Genomic DNA, 15,443 nt, shown 5'->3' with positions numbered 1-15,443 from the left:
ACACACTTAGAACCCTTCACACACAAGGAATTAGACCGCAAAACCTGAAAAACCCTCCTGACCTGCTGGACATGAGAGTCCCAGTCATCCGAAAAAATCAGAATATCATCCAGATACACAATCATAAATTTATCCAAATAATCGCGGAAAATGTCATGCATAAAGGACTGGAAGACTGAAGGGGCATTTGAAAGACCAAAAGGCATCACCAAATACTCAAAATGGCCCTCGGGCGTATTAAATGCGGTTTTCCACTCATCCCCCTGCTTGATTCGCACCAAATTATACGCCCCACGGAGATCAATCTTAGAGAACCACTTGGCCCCCTTTATACGAGCAAACAAATCAGTAAGCAGTGGTAACGGATATTGATATTTAACCGTGATTTTATTCAAAAGTCGATAATCAATACACGGCCTCAAAGAGCCGTCTTTCTTAGACACAAAGAAAAAACCGGCTCCTAAGGGAGATGACGAAGGACGAATATGTCCCTTTTCCAAGGACTCCTTTATATATTCTCGCATAGCAGCGTGTTCAGGCACAGACAGATTAAATAAACGACCCTTAGGGTATTTACTACCCGGAATCAAGTCTATGGCACAATCGCACTCCCGGTGCGGAGGTAGTGAACCAACCTTGGGTTCTTCAAAAACGTCACGAAAGTCAGACAAGAATTCAGGAATCTCAGAGGGAATAGATGATGAAATGGAAACCAAAGGTACGTCCCCATGAGTTCCTTTACATCCCCAGCTTAACACAGACATAGCTCTCCAGTCGAGGACTGGGTTATGAGATTGCAGCCATGGCAATCCCAGCACCAAAACATCATGTAGATTATACAGCACCAGAAAGCGAATAACCTCCTGGTGATCCGGATTAACACGCATAGTCACTTGTGTCCAGTATTGTGGTTTATTACTAGCCAATGGGGTGGAGTCAATCCCTTTCAGAGGTATCGGAGCCTCCAATGGCTCCAAATCATACCCACAGCGTTTGGCAAAGGACCAATCCATAAGACTCAAAGCAGCGCCAGAGTCGACATAGGCGTCCGCGGTAATAGATGACAAAGAACAAATCAGGGTCACAGATAGAATAAACTTAGACTGTAAAGTGCTAATTGAAACAGACTTGTCAGGCTTCTTAGTACGCTTAAAGCATGCTGATATAACATGAGTTGAATCACCACAATAGAAGCACAACCCATTTTTTCGTCTAAAATTCTGCCGCTCGCTTCTGGACAGAATTCTATCACATTGCATATTTTCTGGCGTTTTCTCAGTAGACACCGCCAAATGGTGCACAGGTTTGCGCTCCCGCAGACGCCTATCGATCTGAATAGCCATCGTCATGGACTCATTCAGACTCGCAGGCACAGGGAACCCCACCATAACATCCTTAATGGCATCAGAGAGACCTTCTCTGAAAATCGCCGCCAGGGCGCACTCATTCCACTGAGTAAGCACAGACCATTTGCGGAATTTTTGGCAGTATATTTCAGCTTCATCTTGCCCCTGAGACAAGGACATCAAGGCCTTTTCCGCCTGAAGCTCTAAATGAGGTTCCTCATAAAGCAACCCCAAGGCCAGAAAAAACGCATCCACATTGAGCAACGCAGGATCCCCTGGTGCCAATGCAAAAGCCCAGTCTTGAGGGTCGCCCCGGAGCAAGGAAATTACAATCCTGACCTGCTGTGCAGGGTCTCCGGCAGAGCGAGACTTCAGGGACAAAAACAATTTGCAATTATTTTTAAAATTTTGAAAGTGAGATCTATTCCCCGAGAAGAATTCAGGCAAAGGAATTCTAGGCTCAGACATAGGTGCATGAACAACAAAATCTTGCAAATTTTGTACCTTTGTGGCGAGATTATTCAAACCTGTAGCTACACTCTGAAGATCCATTTGAAACAGGTGAACACAGAGCCATTCAAGGATTAGAAGGAGAGAAAGAGAGGAAGGCTGCAGTATAGGCAGACTAGCAAGTGATTCAATTAAGAGCACACTCAGAACTAGAGGGAAAAAAAAAAAAAATTGTAGCAGACTTCTTTTTTCTCTCCTTTCTCAGCCAGAAATTTAACCCTTTTTTCTGGCCGGTCAAACTGTCATGATTCTCAATGGCGAGAGAACATAGCCCAGCATATATGAGAACTAGCTCTTGGAAGATGGAAACTATACTGACCATGAACTAAACCTGCCGCACAACTAGAAGTGGCCGGGTAGCATGCCTACGTTTTTTAACCCTAGATGCCCAGCGCCAGCCGGAGAACTACCTAATCCTAGCAGAGGAAAAGACAGTCCTGGCTCACCTCTAGAGAAATTTTCCCAAAAGGCAGACAGAGGCCCCCACATATATTGGCGGTGATTTTAGATGAAATGACAAACGTAGTATGAAAATAGGTTTAGCAAAATCGAGGTCCGCTTTCTAGATAGCAGGAAGACAGAAAGGACACTTTCATGGTCAGCAGAAAACCCTATCAAAACACCATCCAGAAATTCCTTTAAGACTCTAGCATTAACTCATAACACCAGAGTGGCAATTTCCGATCACAAGAGCTTTCCAGACACAGTAACGAAACAGCAGCTGTGAACAGGAACAAAATGCAAAAACACACAAGGACAAAAGTCCAACTTAGCTGGGAGTTGTCTAGTAGCAGGAACAAGCACAGAAGGCTTCTGATTACATTGTTGACCGGCAAGAAACTGACAGAGGAGCAAGGTTATATAGCGACTCCCACATCCTGATAGGAGCAGGTGAACAGAGGGGATGATGCACACAAGTTCAATTCCACAAGTGGCCACCGGGGGAGCCCAGAATCCAATTTCACAACAGGGGAGTGTCCCTAATAGTGAGCGGTGACCCCAAATGGAGATGGTTGCCCAAAAGGGGGCGGAGTCCCAGAAAGGGGCGGTAACCCGAACAGGGGTAATGGCCCAAAAAGGGGTGGAATCCCGAAGGGGGGCGGAATCCTGAACAGGGGTGGTGTCAAAAAGCAGAGCACTTGTCCGAAAAGGGCGTGGAGCCAAAAAAGGGGCGGCAGTCAGTGAGGAGTCACGACTGTGTTCTTTTTGGCTGGATGGAGAGTGTGTGCGGGCGTTGATAGACCCGGGGAGAGAAGCGTCTTTGCTGAGAACCCTTCCAGGAAATTCTGTGTCACCTGGGGACACTAAATATCTCCAGGTAGCCACTATCTACATTGTCGCAGCGGAGGTTTCCACATACCATGAGGTGGCTGTAGTCCCGAACTTGCCGTGTCCTATGGTAATAGGACAAGATTTGGAAGCACTGTGGGAAAAGGGTGAAGTGTTTGTGGATATAATGTGGATGGGAGGTAGTAATGTTGAGAAGGCGCCCCCTAGAGTTGACAGTCCTAAGGTAGGCCTGACCAAGGGAAAAGTTGTGACTGCCCAACTAAGTGACCTGACGTCACCTGAAGTGTGCCACAATACGACTGGTAGGAGACTGGTAGGAGTCCGGTGGATAAAACAAGTGGAGCTGACACCCAGACAGTGACTTGCGGGGTCATCGTACTGTGGAGTGTGACACAGACTCTGGGGGTGACTGTGACAAGTCATGGTCGGTAACAAGCGCATGTGCCATGGTGACAGGTGGAGGACGGGGTCCAGGACCTGTGATGATGGGTGGAGGACGGGGTCCAGGACCTGTGGTGACGGGTGGAGGACGGGGTCCAGGACCTGTGGTGACGGGTGGAGGACGGGGTCCAGGACCTCTGGTGACGGGTGGAGGACGGGGTCCAGGACCTCTGGTGACGGTTGGTGGTGACTCCCATTCAGACGGTGATGCCAGTGGGAAAGAGTGCAATAAGGTTGACTCAGGTACAAATGGCAAGTCTTCCTCCCGTCGCCGGAGACGTAAGAGAGGCGAAGGGGCTGAACCAGTTGTTCCGTGTGAAGAATTGACGGAAGATGCCGAGGACCTGGGGTGTATGAAGTACTCTGAAGTCCCAGGGAAAAGGAACGAACCTAATGATGTCACCGCTGAGACCCAAGAGAGGGCCGACCCTGACAGTGCAGAGTCAGAGGGTGCAGAAGTGGAGGAGGCCACCAAAGAAGTGGTGCCTGAAGTAAGTACCTCCTCAAGTGATGGATGTTCCACCAATCCAGAGGATGGGAGAAGCGAGATAGAATTGATTAAAGAGTCAGTGAAAGACCATGTTGAACGAGAAAGGGTCCTGAGACAAGCGGCTGAGCACAGGCTGGATGAGCTGAAGAAGGAAGTCTCTGAGCTCAGAGGTCACCTGTTCACATGGCAAAGTATGTATGAGACCCTAAAGGAAGACATTGTAGTACTCAGAGAAGCACTAAAAGGCCCTCTACAAGAGAAAGAGGTGGTGGTCGCAGACTTCCCGTGCCAGTACCAGAGTGGTAACGAGGTGAAGCTGCTAATGCCCATCTTGACCAGGGGTCTGGAAGAGGGTAAAGCTGAAGAGGAGTTGGCGCTAAAAGCGGAACAAGATAGTCACGCGGTTGTGACAGGTGTCTTGATGGAAAGGTCCATGGCAAAGCAGGAGCCGTCCGTTCCTGAAGAAAGTGAGACTCCGCTCTTCAAGTGCGTGATAGATGTACCCAAAGAGGCGCAAGATGCATGTACCAGTGAGGGTGTGCATGAGGCCTTTAAAAAGGCAGTAGAAGCGTGTAGTGGGCACTGGAGACGAAACAGTTGGTGGTACTGTCTACTAAGGAAGTCACAGTGAAGAGGGTGGCTGTCCTGAGGGACATGCACCTACAGTGCCTCCGCACGAAACAGATGATCCTGTTGAGGAATAATGAGGCCACTCGTTGTTTGGAGCAAGCCAGGAAAGCTCAAAGTCGTCTGGGCTTGGTAGAGGACACAGTCCAAGTGCCCAGAGCTCTGGTAGCGAAGCTCATTGGTAGATTTGGGAAAGTGATGCAGGAGATGGTGGATAAATCCGGTGTGAAGAGACTAAGGATTCCGGCTGATGACGAGGCCCAGGTGGGTGAAGATGGGATGGTGTCATTCCTGGTTGTCGGGTCCAAGGAGAGTCTAGGGAATATCCGGATGCTCCTGAGGTATCGCATGGCATACCTGAGAGAAGTAGAGCACCTAAGACTGTACAGACGGCAGGTCAATAAACAGCTGCAGAACCTAAGGTGGCGGCCGCCTTCTTCCCAAGGAAAAGGAAACAAAAGGGACCCTCCAAAGAATGGAATGGCTGACCACCAAGGATGTTCAGGGAGACAAAGTGGTCGAATATCTGAAAGTGGCAGTTCTACTCACTGTACAAAGCTAAGGAGCATGAACAGTAGTAGACGTAGTGATGGAGGGTCAGACTCTGGTCAGTTGCTAGTCTCGACTGTAAGTGGGACTAATGACCGCACCAACCGTGGGTGGCGACCCTGGAGAGAAAGGTCGAGTAAAGAGACAAACTTGACTAAAGGTTTGGTGACACAGACAGACACAACGTTTTATTTGCTCCCCAAGGTGCACAAGTCGTTGGAAAACCCTCCAGGTAGGCCAATCGTGTCCGGCATAAGTGGTCTGTTTGAGAAACCATGTATGTATTTGGACTTTTTCCTACAGCCTATGGCAATGTCACTAAAATCATTTATCAGGGATTCGACACACTTGATCCAGCTTCTTCGGGAGTTTGCTTTACCACCTGGCACTCTCCTAATTACACTGGATGTCGAGTCCCTGTACACAAGTATCGACCATGATACAGGCCTAAGAGCTGTTTCATTCTTTTTGGAACACAGTAGTACAGGGGACAGAAAACATGACCAGTTTATCTTAGACCTCTTGTTTTTTGTCCTTGACAAAAACTACTTTGTCTTTGATGGAATATTCTATAGACAAGTAAAAGGCACGGCCATGGGGGCACGATGCGCACCATCCTACGCAAATCTCTTTTTGGGGTGGTGGGAGGAGTCGGTGGTCTTTGAACATGGAGCGTACAAGAAATTTTGCCAGAAATGGCTCCGCTTAATTGATGATGTTATAATTTTTTGGACAGGTACGGAGAAGGAATACCATCTTTTTCTCACTGAACTCAATAATAACCCTTTCAACATCCGGCTCACTTCACATCTCTCACGGACGTCAGTGGATTTCCTTGATTTGAAGCTTACCCTTGATGGTTCGTATATTGTTACCACCCTCCATCGCAAACCGACAGCGACAAATAGCCTGCTGCATTACTCTAGTTTCCACCCTAGGTCCTTAAAGAACGGTATACCAACTGGTCAATTTCTTCGAGTAAGGAGAAATTGCAGTGAGAGGACCGACTTTGATGTGGAGGCTCGGAAATTGACCAATCGTTTTAAACATCGGGGATACCCTAAGACTTATTTCCTCGGCTTACCAGAGAGCGAAAAATAGTGAACGGATGGGATTATTTCAAAGACAAGCACGTGAGTCCTCTAGGCCCATGGGTATTGTTACTACATTTAACAATCAGTGGGGGGACATCTACAAAATGCTGGATCATAGCTGGGGAATCCTACTTAGTGAACCCAAGCTAAAGCCTCATATCTCAGAAACACCTAAATTGATAGCCAGGAGGGCCAGTAATTTGAAGGACTTGCTATGCCATAGTCACTTTGTCCGTCCTACCATCAGACTCAACAGGGGTATTAGGACTTTTGGCACCTACCCATGTGGAGGCTGTAATGTTTGCCAGTACACCGTAGCCCGGGATGGTCTGTCATTATCTATTTCTCCTTTCCAGATCAAACCCAGGAGGTCTTTTTTCAACTGTAAAAGCCGCTCATTGGTCTATGCCTTAATATGCGACTGTCCCAAAGTCTACGTGGGACAAACAACCCAAGAATTAAGAAGGAGGATTCAACAGCACCTATCAAATATTGCCATGGCTCACAAGGATCGAGAGAAAGGCAAGAATATTTAATCAGTAGCGACACATTTTTTGGATATCCATCTTGGCCGTACCAAGAGCCTAAAGGTTTTGGGACTAGAGTTGGTTCCACTTAACATCAGAGGTGGAGATAGAGTTAGAAAATTACTGCGATGTGAATCAAGATGGATCCATAATCTTCAAAGCCTCGCCCCACATGGACTCAATGAGGAACTCTTATTTTCGGGATACTACAAACAGTCTTAGTTTTTTGGTTGTGTTCTTATTATTATCATCATCATTTTTTCTTTAGACAGTATTTATATATTTTTGTATTTGTATTTTTATTTCATATTCATTATTATTTATTATATTCTTTATTTATTTTTCTTTATTTTTATTTTCATATTTATTTTTATTTATATTTATTTTTATTTGTACATCTTTTCCATTCATTTATATTTATTCTTATCTTTATTTTTGCGTATACTTATTATTTTGTAGATATTATTTTTTATTTATTTATTCTTATTGTTACTTTTATTTTTATTTATTATTTTTGTTTATTTGTTTATTCTTGTTCATTTATTGTTATGCATCACTGGTGTACTTTCTGCATATACCTCTCAGAGCCATCATCTAGAGTATATATATATGTATATATATATATACACATATATATACACATAAAAAACCTTTTTATCCCACAAGTGACTTTCCTTTTTTGTTTTCATGGGCAGACTTGTCCTTGCCCTGTGCCCCTTGTGCACTATATATAATTGCTTCACTCCGGATCCTTTGTATCCATTAGGGGTCTTTTTCCTTTCAATACTCTCGTCCGAGAGTCCATATGCGGACTTATTATGTCTTCTGGCATACAGTGCGCAGGCGCCGATCGGCGCACGCGCACTTGCCAGCAATCCGCAATAGGAGAATCTTCTCCCCTCTTTCGCAGCTTTGCTGCACTGCGCAGACGCCGACATTCTCTATCGCCGATTGGCGCATGCGCAGCTGTGGGCGGCCCACAATCAGGGAACTTCTCACCTTAGCAATTTTGCTATACTGCGCAGACGCCGGGGTCCTCTGCCACTTCCGGTTTTCCTCACTCAGTACCGGTGCCATGCTGTACATCCTGGATACTAGGTACCAGCTGTTTCTAGCCTTTTTACAATTAACAGGTATTTATAACACGGGCACCTCTCTGCATTCAATGCCCCTGAGGAAGCCAGATCTTTCTGGCGACACGCGTTGGGTGGTTTTATGCCCTGGTTCTCTACCCCCCTTTTTGCTTGTCCCTAGAATCCCTTGACATTTTGTAGGGATCGGGGCTCAGTCTTGCACTGGACGGGGTACTCCTTGTTTATATGTAAGTTTACGCCTGTATTATCTTAGCCTCTGGGACTGCATAGTATACTTATATTCAGTGCACTATACTAGGTGTTGAATACGTTATTTATATATGGGGATGTGTTTTGAACCGGGGTTATAGACCCTATTATGGGTCTTTGTATTTACCATGTTTTTCGGTGGTTTTTTATGTGCTTTTAAAGTTTTGTGCAGTGTTTTGTGCTTGCTATATTTAATAAAATGTATTATATTTGTATGATTTTGGATGTGGTGATCCCCAATTTGTACATGCCTCCTTTTCTCTTTGTTTCTTGACTTATATACATTTGTGGCATGTGATGGGAGATCCCATGTAGTGGTGCCCGCCTGTCTTCATTTTTTACAGGATGCTTGGCATTTGCCACAGAACACCAGGATTGGCAAATTCGCCACTGGCGCCATGTGCTATTCACAGATAAAAGCAGGTTCACACTGAGCATGTGACAGACATGACAGAGTCTAGAGACGCCGTGGGGAGCAATCTGCTGCCTGCAACATCCTTCAGCATGACTGATTTGGCAGTGGGTCAGTAATGGTGTGGGATGGCATTTCTTTGGAGGGCCGCACAGCCCTCCATGTACTTGCCAGAGGTAGCCTGACTGCCATTAGGTACCAAGATGAGATCCTCAGACCCCTTGTGAGACAATATGCTTGTGCGGTTGGCCCTGGGTTCCTCCTAATGCAGGACAATGCCAGACCTCATGTGGCTGGAGTGTGTCAGCAGTTCCTGCAAGATGAAGGCATTGAAGCTATGGACTGGCCCACCCGTTCCCCAGACCTGAATCCGATTCAACACCTCTAGGACATCATGTCTCGCACCATCCACCAACATCACGTTGCACCACAGACTGTCCAGGAGTTGGCGGATGCTTTAGTCTAGGTCTGGGAGGATATCCCTCAGGAGACCATCCGCCGCCTCATCAGGAGCATGAGCAGGCATTGTAGGGAGGTCATACAGGCACGTGGAGGCCACTCACGCTACTGAGCATCATTTCCTTGTCTTGAGGCATTTCCACTGAAGTTGGATCAGCCTGTAACTTCATTTTCCTTATCCCAACTCCAGACCTCCGTGGGATATTAGTTGTGATTTACATTGATCATTTTTAGGTTTTAATGTTCTCAACACATTCCACTATGTAATGAATAAAGATTTACAACTGGAATATTTCATTCAGCGATATCTAGGATTTGGGATTTTAGTGTTCCCTTTATTTTTTTGAGCAGTGTATACATATATGTATATATGTATGTATGTATGTATGTATGTATGTATGTATGTATGTATGTATGTATGTATGTATATATATATATATATATATATATATATATATATATATATATATAGTAGATGGTGGCCCGATTCTAACACATCGGGTATTCTAGAATATGTATGTATGAATGTTCGTCGCGCTGTGAGTGGAGGTTAAATTTCGCGCCCATATCGCTGATTGGTCGCGCAAGGCTGGCCGATCAGCGAAGCGTGGTTCAAATCCTGCACCAATTCACGGCCGGACTGCGCCTGTCACTGATTGGTCATGGCCAGCCAGGCAAGACCAATCACTGAAGCGGTGTTTAAATCCCGTGCCAATATCACTGATTGGTCGCGGCCAGCCGGGTGCGACCAATCAGCGAAGCGTGGTTCAAATCCCACGTCAATTTGCGGCTGGACTGTGTCTGTCACTGATTGGTCGCAGGATGTCGGGGGTTGGGGGTCGCAGGATGTCGGGGGTTTGGGGCGCAGGATATAGTACAGCCACATAGTATATAGCACAGCCACGTAATATATAGCACAGCCACATAGTATATAACACAGCCCACGTAATACATAGCACAGCCACGTAGTATAGCACAGCCACGTAGTATATAACACAGCCCACGTAATACATAGCACAGACACGTAGTATATAGCAGCCACATAGTATATAACACAGTCCAAGTACTATATAGCACAGCCCACTTAGTATATAACACAGGCACGTAGTATATAGCACAGCCAACGTAGTATATAACACAGCCCACATAGTATATAGCACAGCCTACGAAGTATATAACACAGCCACGTAGTATACAGCACAGCCCACGTAGTATATAACACAGGCGCGTAATATATAGCACAACCACGTAGTATATAGCAGCCACGTAGTATATAGGTATATAGCACAGCCACATAGTATATAGCACAGTCACGTAGTATATAGCACAGCCCACGTAGTATATAACACAGACAGCCACATAGTATATAGCACAGCCACGTAGTATGTAACACAGGCACGTAGTATATAGCACAGCCACGTAGTATATAGCACAGCCACATAGTATATAGCACAGCCCACATGGTATATAACACAGCCCATGTAGTATATAGCACAGCCCATGAAGTATATAACACAGCCACGTAGTATATAGCAAAGCCCACGTAGTATATAACACAGCCCACGTAGTATATAGCACAGCTACGTAGTATGTAACACAGCCCACATAGTATATAGCAGCCACGTAGTATATAGCAGTCACGTAGTATATAAAACAGCCCACGTAGTATATAGCACAACCATGTCGTTTATAGCAGCCACGTAGTATATAGCACAGCCACATAGTATATAACACAGCCCACGTATATAGCATAGGCATGTAGTATACAACACAGACAGCTATGTAGTATATAGCACAGCCACATAGTATATAGCAGCCATGTAGTATATAACAGACAGCCATGTAGTATATAGCACAGCCACGTAGTATATAACACAGACAGCCACGTAGTATATAGCACAGCCACGTAGTATATAGCACAGCCCACGTGACCACTAAGTCATCTGGGTAATTTTGCAATGCATCACTGGGAACGGAAGCTGCCGACCGCATCGCGAAGAGCAGGACAGCTTCGGTGGATGCCGGAAGGTGAGAATAGCACGATTTTATTTAACATTTTTTTATTATTTTTAACATTATATATTTTTACTATTTATGCTGCATAGGCAGCATCAATAGTAAAAAGTTGGTCCGGGATGGGGCGACACACTGGCAGTGACTGGAGGGGAGAAGGGAGGGGGCACTGACTGGAGGGGAGTAGGGAAGGGCGAATTTGCGACCGGACTGTGCCCGTCGCTGATTGGTCGCGGCCGGCCGCGACCAATCAGCGATGCGGGACTTCCGTGACAAACAGACGGAAGTACGCCTTAGACAATTATATATATATATATATATATATATATATATACATACACACACACACACACGCAGTACATACTGTACAGCCCACACTGCCTGATAACTCTTCACATGGGGTACATACACTGCACAGTCCTTGTAGACTGATAATTGTGCACATGGTATAGGCTTTGCTATCACACTGGTCTTATGCTAATCTGTGGCGTTTATTCTTCCAGGTGGCAGAATGTTCCCCAGAGCTGTGCTTGTCTTCTTCTGTATCAACCTCCTGTCCCCCTCTTTATGTCAGTCACAGAGCTGCCAAGCTCGAATGCCAGGGCTACCAGGAATCCCAGGAGCGCCTGGTGCAGATGGGAAGGACGGAGGCAATGGGGAGAAGGGAGACCAGGGTAAGTCAGTGGTAAAGGCGGGAATCTGGGGTGACATCCGCTCCTGATCTAATGTCTCCTCTGCATCAGGACCTCCTGGAACTTTCATTGATTGGAAAGAAGAAGAATACAGAGGAGACCGAGGTCAGCCCGGAAACCCCGGAAAAGTGGGGCCAAAAGGGCCAACAGGTCCTCCAGGTCATCCAGGACCCAGAGGTCTAAAAGGCTTTAAAGGAGAATCTGGAGACTACAAGACAGAGGTGCAGTCTGCTTTCTCAGTGAAGAAAACCACCACAGGGTATCCGCGAAAGGATCAGCCCATTCGCTTTGATAAAGAGATCATCAACATAAGTAATCAGTTTGATATCCGCACTGGAAAGTTCACCTGTAAGTACCCCGGCCTGTACTACTTCACATACCACGCCTCGTCGAGGGGACACCTCTGCATCCACATTGTCAAAGGCCGATTCAACCCCAACAATAATGCCAGTGACAAGGAAAAGGTGGTCCTCTTCTGTGATCAGGTCCTCAACGTCTTCCAGACCACCACTGGTGGCGTTGTTCTGAAGGTCAGCAAGGATGAGTCTGTCTGGCTGGAGCCCACTGAGAAGAACCACCTGCTGGGTACCGAAGGGGCAGATACTATATTCTCCGGCTTTCTGCTGTTCCCAGAGTCCTAAGATTGACAAGGAGGAAGTCTGCTGATTCTCCACTGCAAAAGCATGAAGCAATCTATATTGCTAGTGTCAAGTGATCCCGAAATGCTAGTGCCTACCTTTATACTTTTTCCATTTACAGCTTACTCCTCCTCTTCCCTCCAAGGCTCCAGTGTCCATGCTCCACCCATCACATGAGCCCCATGCTTCGGCCATATACAAGACACTGGACTACACACATGTGCACCATCCTCTCTGTATGACCCCATCATCCAGTGTCCGTGCTCCACCCATCACGAGCCCCACGCTCCAGCCACATACAAGCACTGGACAAGGCACATGTGCCCCATCATTTCTGTATGACCCCATCATCCAGTGTCCGTGCTCCACCCATCACATGAGCCCCACGCTCCGGTCATATACAAGCACTGGACTACACACATGTGCCCCATCCTCTCTGTATGATCCCCCATCATCCAGTGTCCGTGCTCCACCCATCACATGAGCCCCACGCTCCGGCCATATACAAGACACTGGACTACACACATGTGCCCCATCCTCTCTGTATGACCCCATCATCCAGTGTCCGTGCTCCACCCATCACATGAGCCCCACGCTCCGGTCATATACAAGCACTGGACTACACACATGTGCCCCATCCTCTCTGTATGACCCCCCATCATCCAGTGTCCGTGCTCCACCCATCACATGAGCCCCACGCTCCGGCCATATACAAGACACTGGACTACACACATGTGCCCCATCCTCTCTGTATGACCCCATCATCCAGTGTCTGTGCTCCACCCATCACATGAGCCCCACGCTCCGGCCACATACAAGCACTGACTACACACGTGTGCCCCGTTCTCCCAGTATGACCCCATCATCAAGTGTTCATGCTCCACCCATCTCATGAGCCCTGTCCTGTCTGTATGATGCCCCCCCTGGATTATATATTGGGGGTATAATGTGTTTTGCATGGACAATGATCCAGATGTCTCAGCGTGATATAGTAAATAAATTCTGTCTGCAGCGTAAAAGTTTTTAGTTCCCGTGCGGCCGCAGTGTGAGTGTGCAGTGGCCGCAGTGTGAGTGTGCAGTGGCCGCAGTGTGTGTGTGCAGTGGCCGAACTTGCTCTTTGTGTTGTAGAGGAAGTATAGTTTTACGCATTTCGGCTTATGAGCTCTTTTTCCGCAGCGTATACCTGTACGTGCGGTTTGTGCAAGACGGCCATCCATGATACCAGTGATAACGTGCTGGACATGACTGTGGCCTGAGCCGGAGAGATGCCCAGTGTCGGTCTGTGTGGTTCCCAACTCATTCACACCAAATGTTTATTATGTTTCTCCTAATTATCTGTGGTCTAAAATATAACATCGGGACAGAGTTAAAGACACCTGCAAACAGGATGCAAGAAAACTGTGTGTAAATGTAGTCTGAAGCTTCTGCCTACGGTGAGCTGTATGATGGTCCTGGGAGAATGTGGTGGCTAAAAGGGCGCTGTGCCTACTTGCCTTGTATTGCCCCTATAGGTACCACCATTCAGTGACCACATTTACTTACTGAGCTGCTGCCTGCAATATACTGCACCCACACAGTGAATTATAATAATACCGTCGTGTACTGCGTTCCTCTAAAACAATGGTGCCACAATCTGCACCCCTGTAAATAATAATGGGGGTTACCGCTACCATGCAGCTGATGCATCCCTGACCAGTGGACAAAACAGTGTGTCGGTGATGTCCATGTCTATACATGAAGCGTCCTATACCCTCAGTATGCAGCCAGCAGCCATGATGAGTGATCAGCACATCACTAGTGCAAGGACTGAAAGTAGCACACGACAGGGAAGACGGGCGTCATCCAGGGAAATGCCTACAAAGAACAGGACATCCAGTGAGCACAGTCAGCGGTGTTACACAAACGTATCATATGTCTGTGATATCCCAGCCAATATCACTAAATGTGGCCCAAAGGGAAGAACGAAAGGATCCTTCCTGTTCTGCCCCGTCCTTCTTGTCACCTCTGCCACCCATCCATCGTTCCTCCTCTGCCCCGCCTCCCAACCTTAGTCATCTGACATCTTTCCTTTCCTTCTATTATGCCCCTTCTTTCCTTCTACCTCCTGTCCTTCCTTCCCATCTTTCTTCCTTTGTCCCCCATTTTCATAGTCTGCGCTGTCTGTGCTTCCTCCACCCCATTCCTCCTTACTCCTCTGCCCCATTCTTCCTGCCTCCTGTGCCCATCATCTATTTTTCCTCCTCCGTTCCTTCCCAAATCCTTAATGCTCTGCCCGTCCTTCATTCTCCTTCTGCCCCTCGTCCATCCTTCTTTCTCTGCCCGCCCTTTCTTCCTTCTCCCCCTGTTCTCCATCCTTCCTTCTACCTCTTTTCTCCATCCTTTCTTCCTCCTCTACCCCGTCTTTCCTTCTCTGTCCCCAATACTTTCTCTCTTTGCTGCAACCCATCCTTACTTCCTCCTGTGGCCCCATGCTTTCTTTTGTGGCCCCGTGTCCGGTGGCACCAGTCTACATCTGCCCCTGTCCTTTCTTTCTTACTACTCTATTGCATCCTTACTTCCTCCTGTGGCCCTGTCCTTCCTCCTCTGCCCCCGTCCTTCCTTCTTCCTTTGCCTCCTATCCTTCCTTATCTACCCAATCTTTCCTCCTTGGCCTCCCATAGTCCCCCCTCTGGCCCTGCCATTCTTCCTCTGCCTCTGTCCTTTCATTATTACTCCTCTATCCCATCCTTACTTCCTCAAGTGGCCCTGTCCTTCTACTTTTGCCCCATCTTTCCTTCCTCCTTTGCCTCCTCCTCTGTCCACCATCGTTCCTCCCGTGGCCCCTTCCTTCTTCCTCTGTCCCCTGTCCTTTCTTTCTTACTCCTCTGCCCTGTCCTTATTTCCTCCCCATCCCATCTTTCCTCCTATATCCCCATAGTTCCTCCTGTGGCCCCATCCTTCTTCCTCTGTCCTCTCTTACTCCTCAAGCACATCCTTACTTCCTCCTGTGGCCCCTTCCTTCTTCCTCTGTCC

At 47.1% G+C, this 15,443-nt stretch overlaps 1 protein-coding gene across 1 annotated transcript in view; it reads left to right on the top strand.

The window, feature by feature from the left end:
- The window catches only part of C1QB (complement C1q B chain), a 58,644-nt gene extending 45,194 nt beyond the window's left edge, over nt 1-13,450 (top strand). The window contains exons 3-4 of the mRNA XM_077260509.1: nt 11,605-11,775; nt 11,845-13,450. Coding sequence (XP_077116624.1) covers nt 11,605-11,775; nt 11,845-12,434 — 761 coding nt within the window. The 3' untranslated portion in view covers nt 12,435-13,450. The remainder of the gene's footprint in view (nt 1-11,604; nt 11,776-11,844) is intronic.
- Nucleotides 13,451-15,443: the final 1,993 nt, after the last annotated feature.

The sequence above is a fragment of the Ranitomeya variabilis genome, chromosome 4 (assembly GCF_051348905.1).
Source record: "Ranitomeya variabilis isolate aRanVar5 chromosome 4, aRanVar5.hap1, whole genome shotgun sequence".
Lineage (NCBI taxonomy): Eukaryota > Metazoa > Chordata > Amphibia > Anura > Dendrobatidae > Ranitomeya > Ranitomeya variabilis.
The sequence above is the reverse complement of the archived record's forward strand: the minus strand, read 5'-3'. Positions and strand labels throughout refer to the sequence as shown.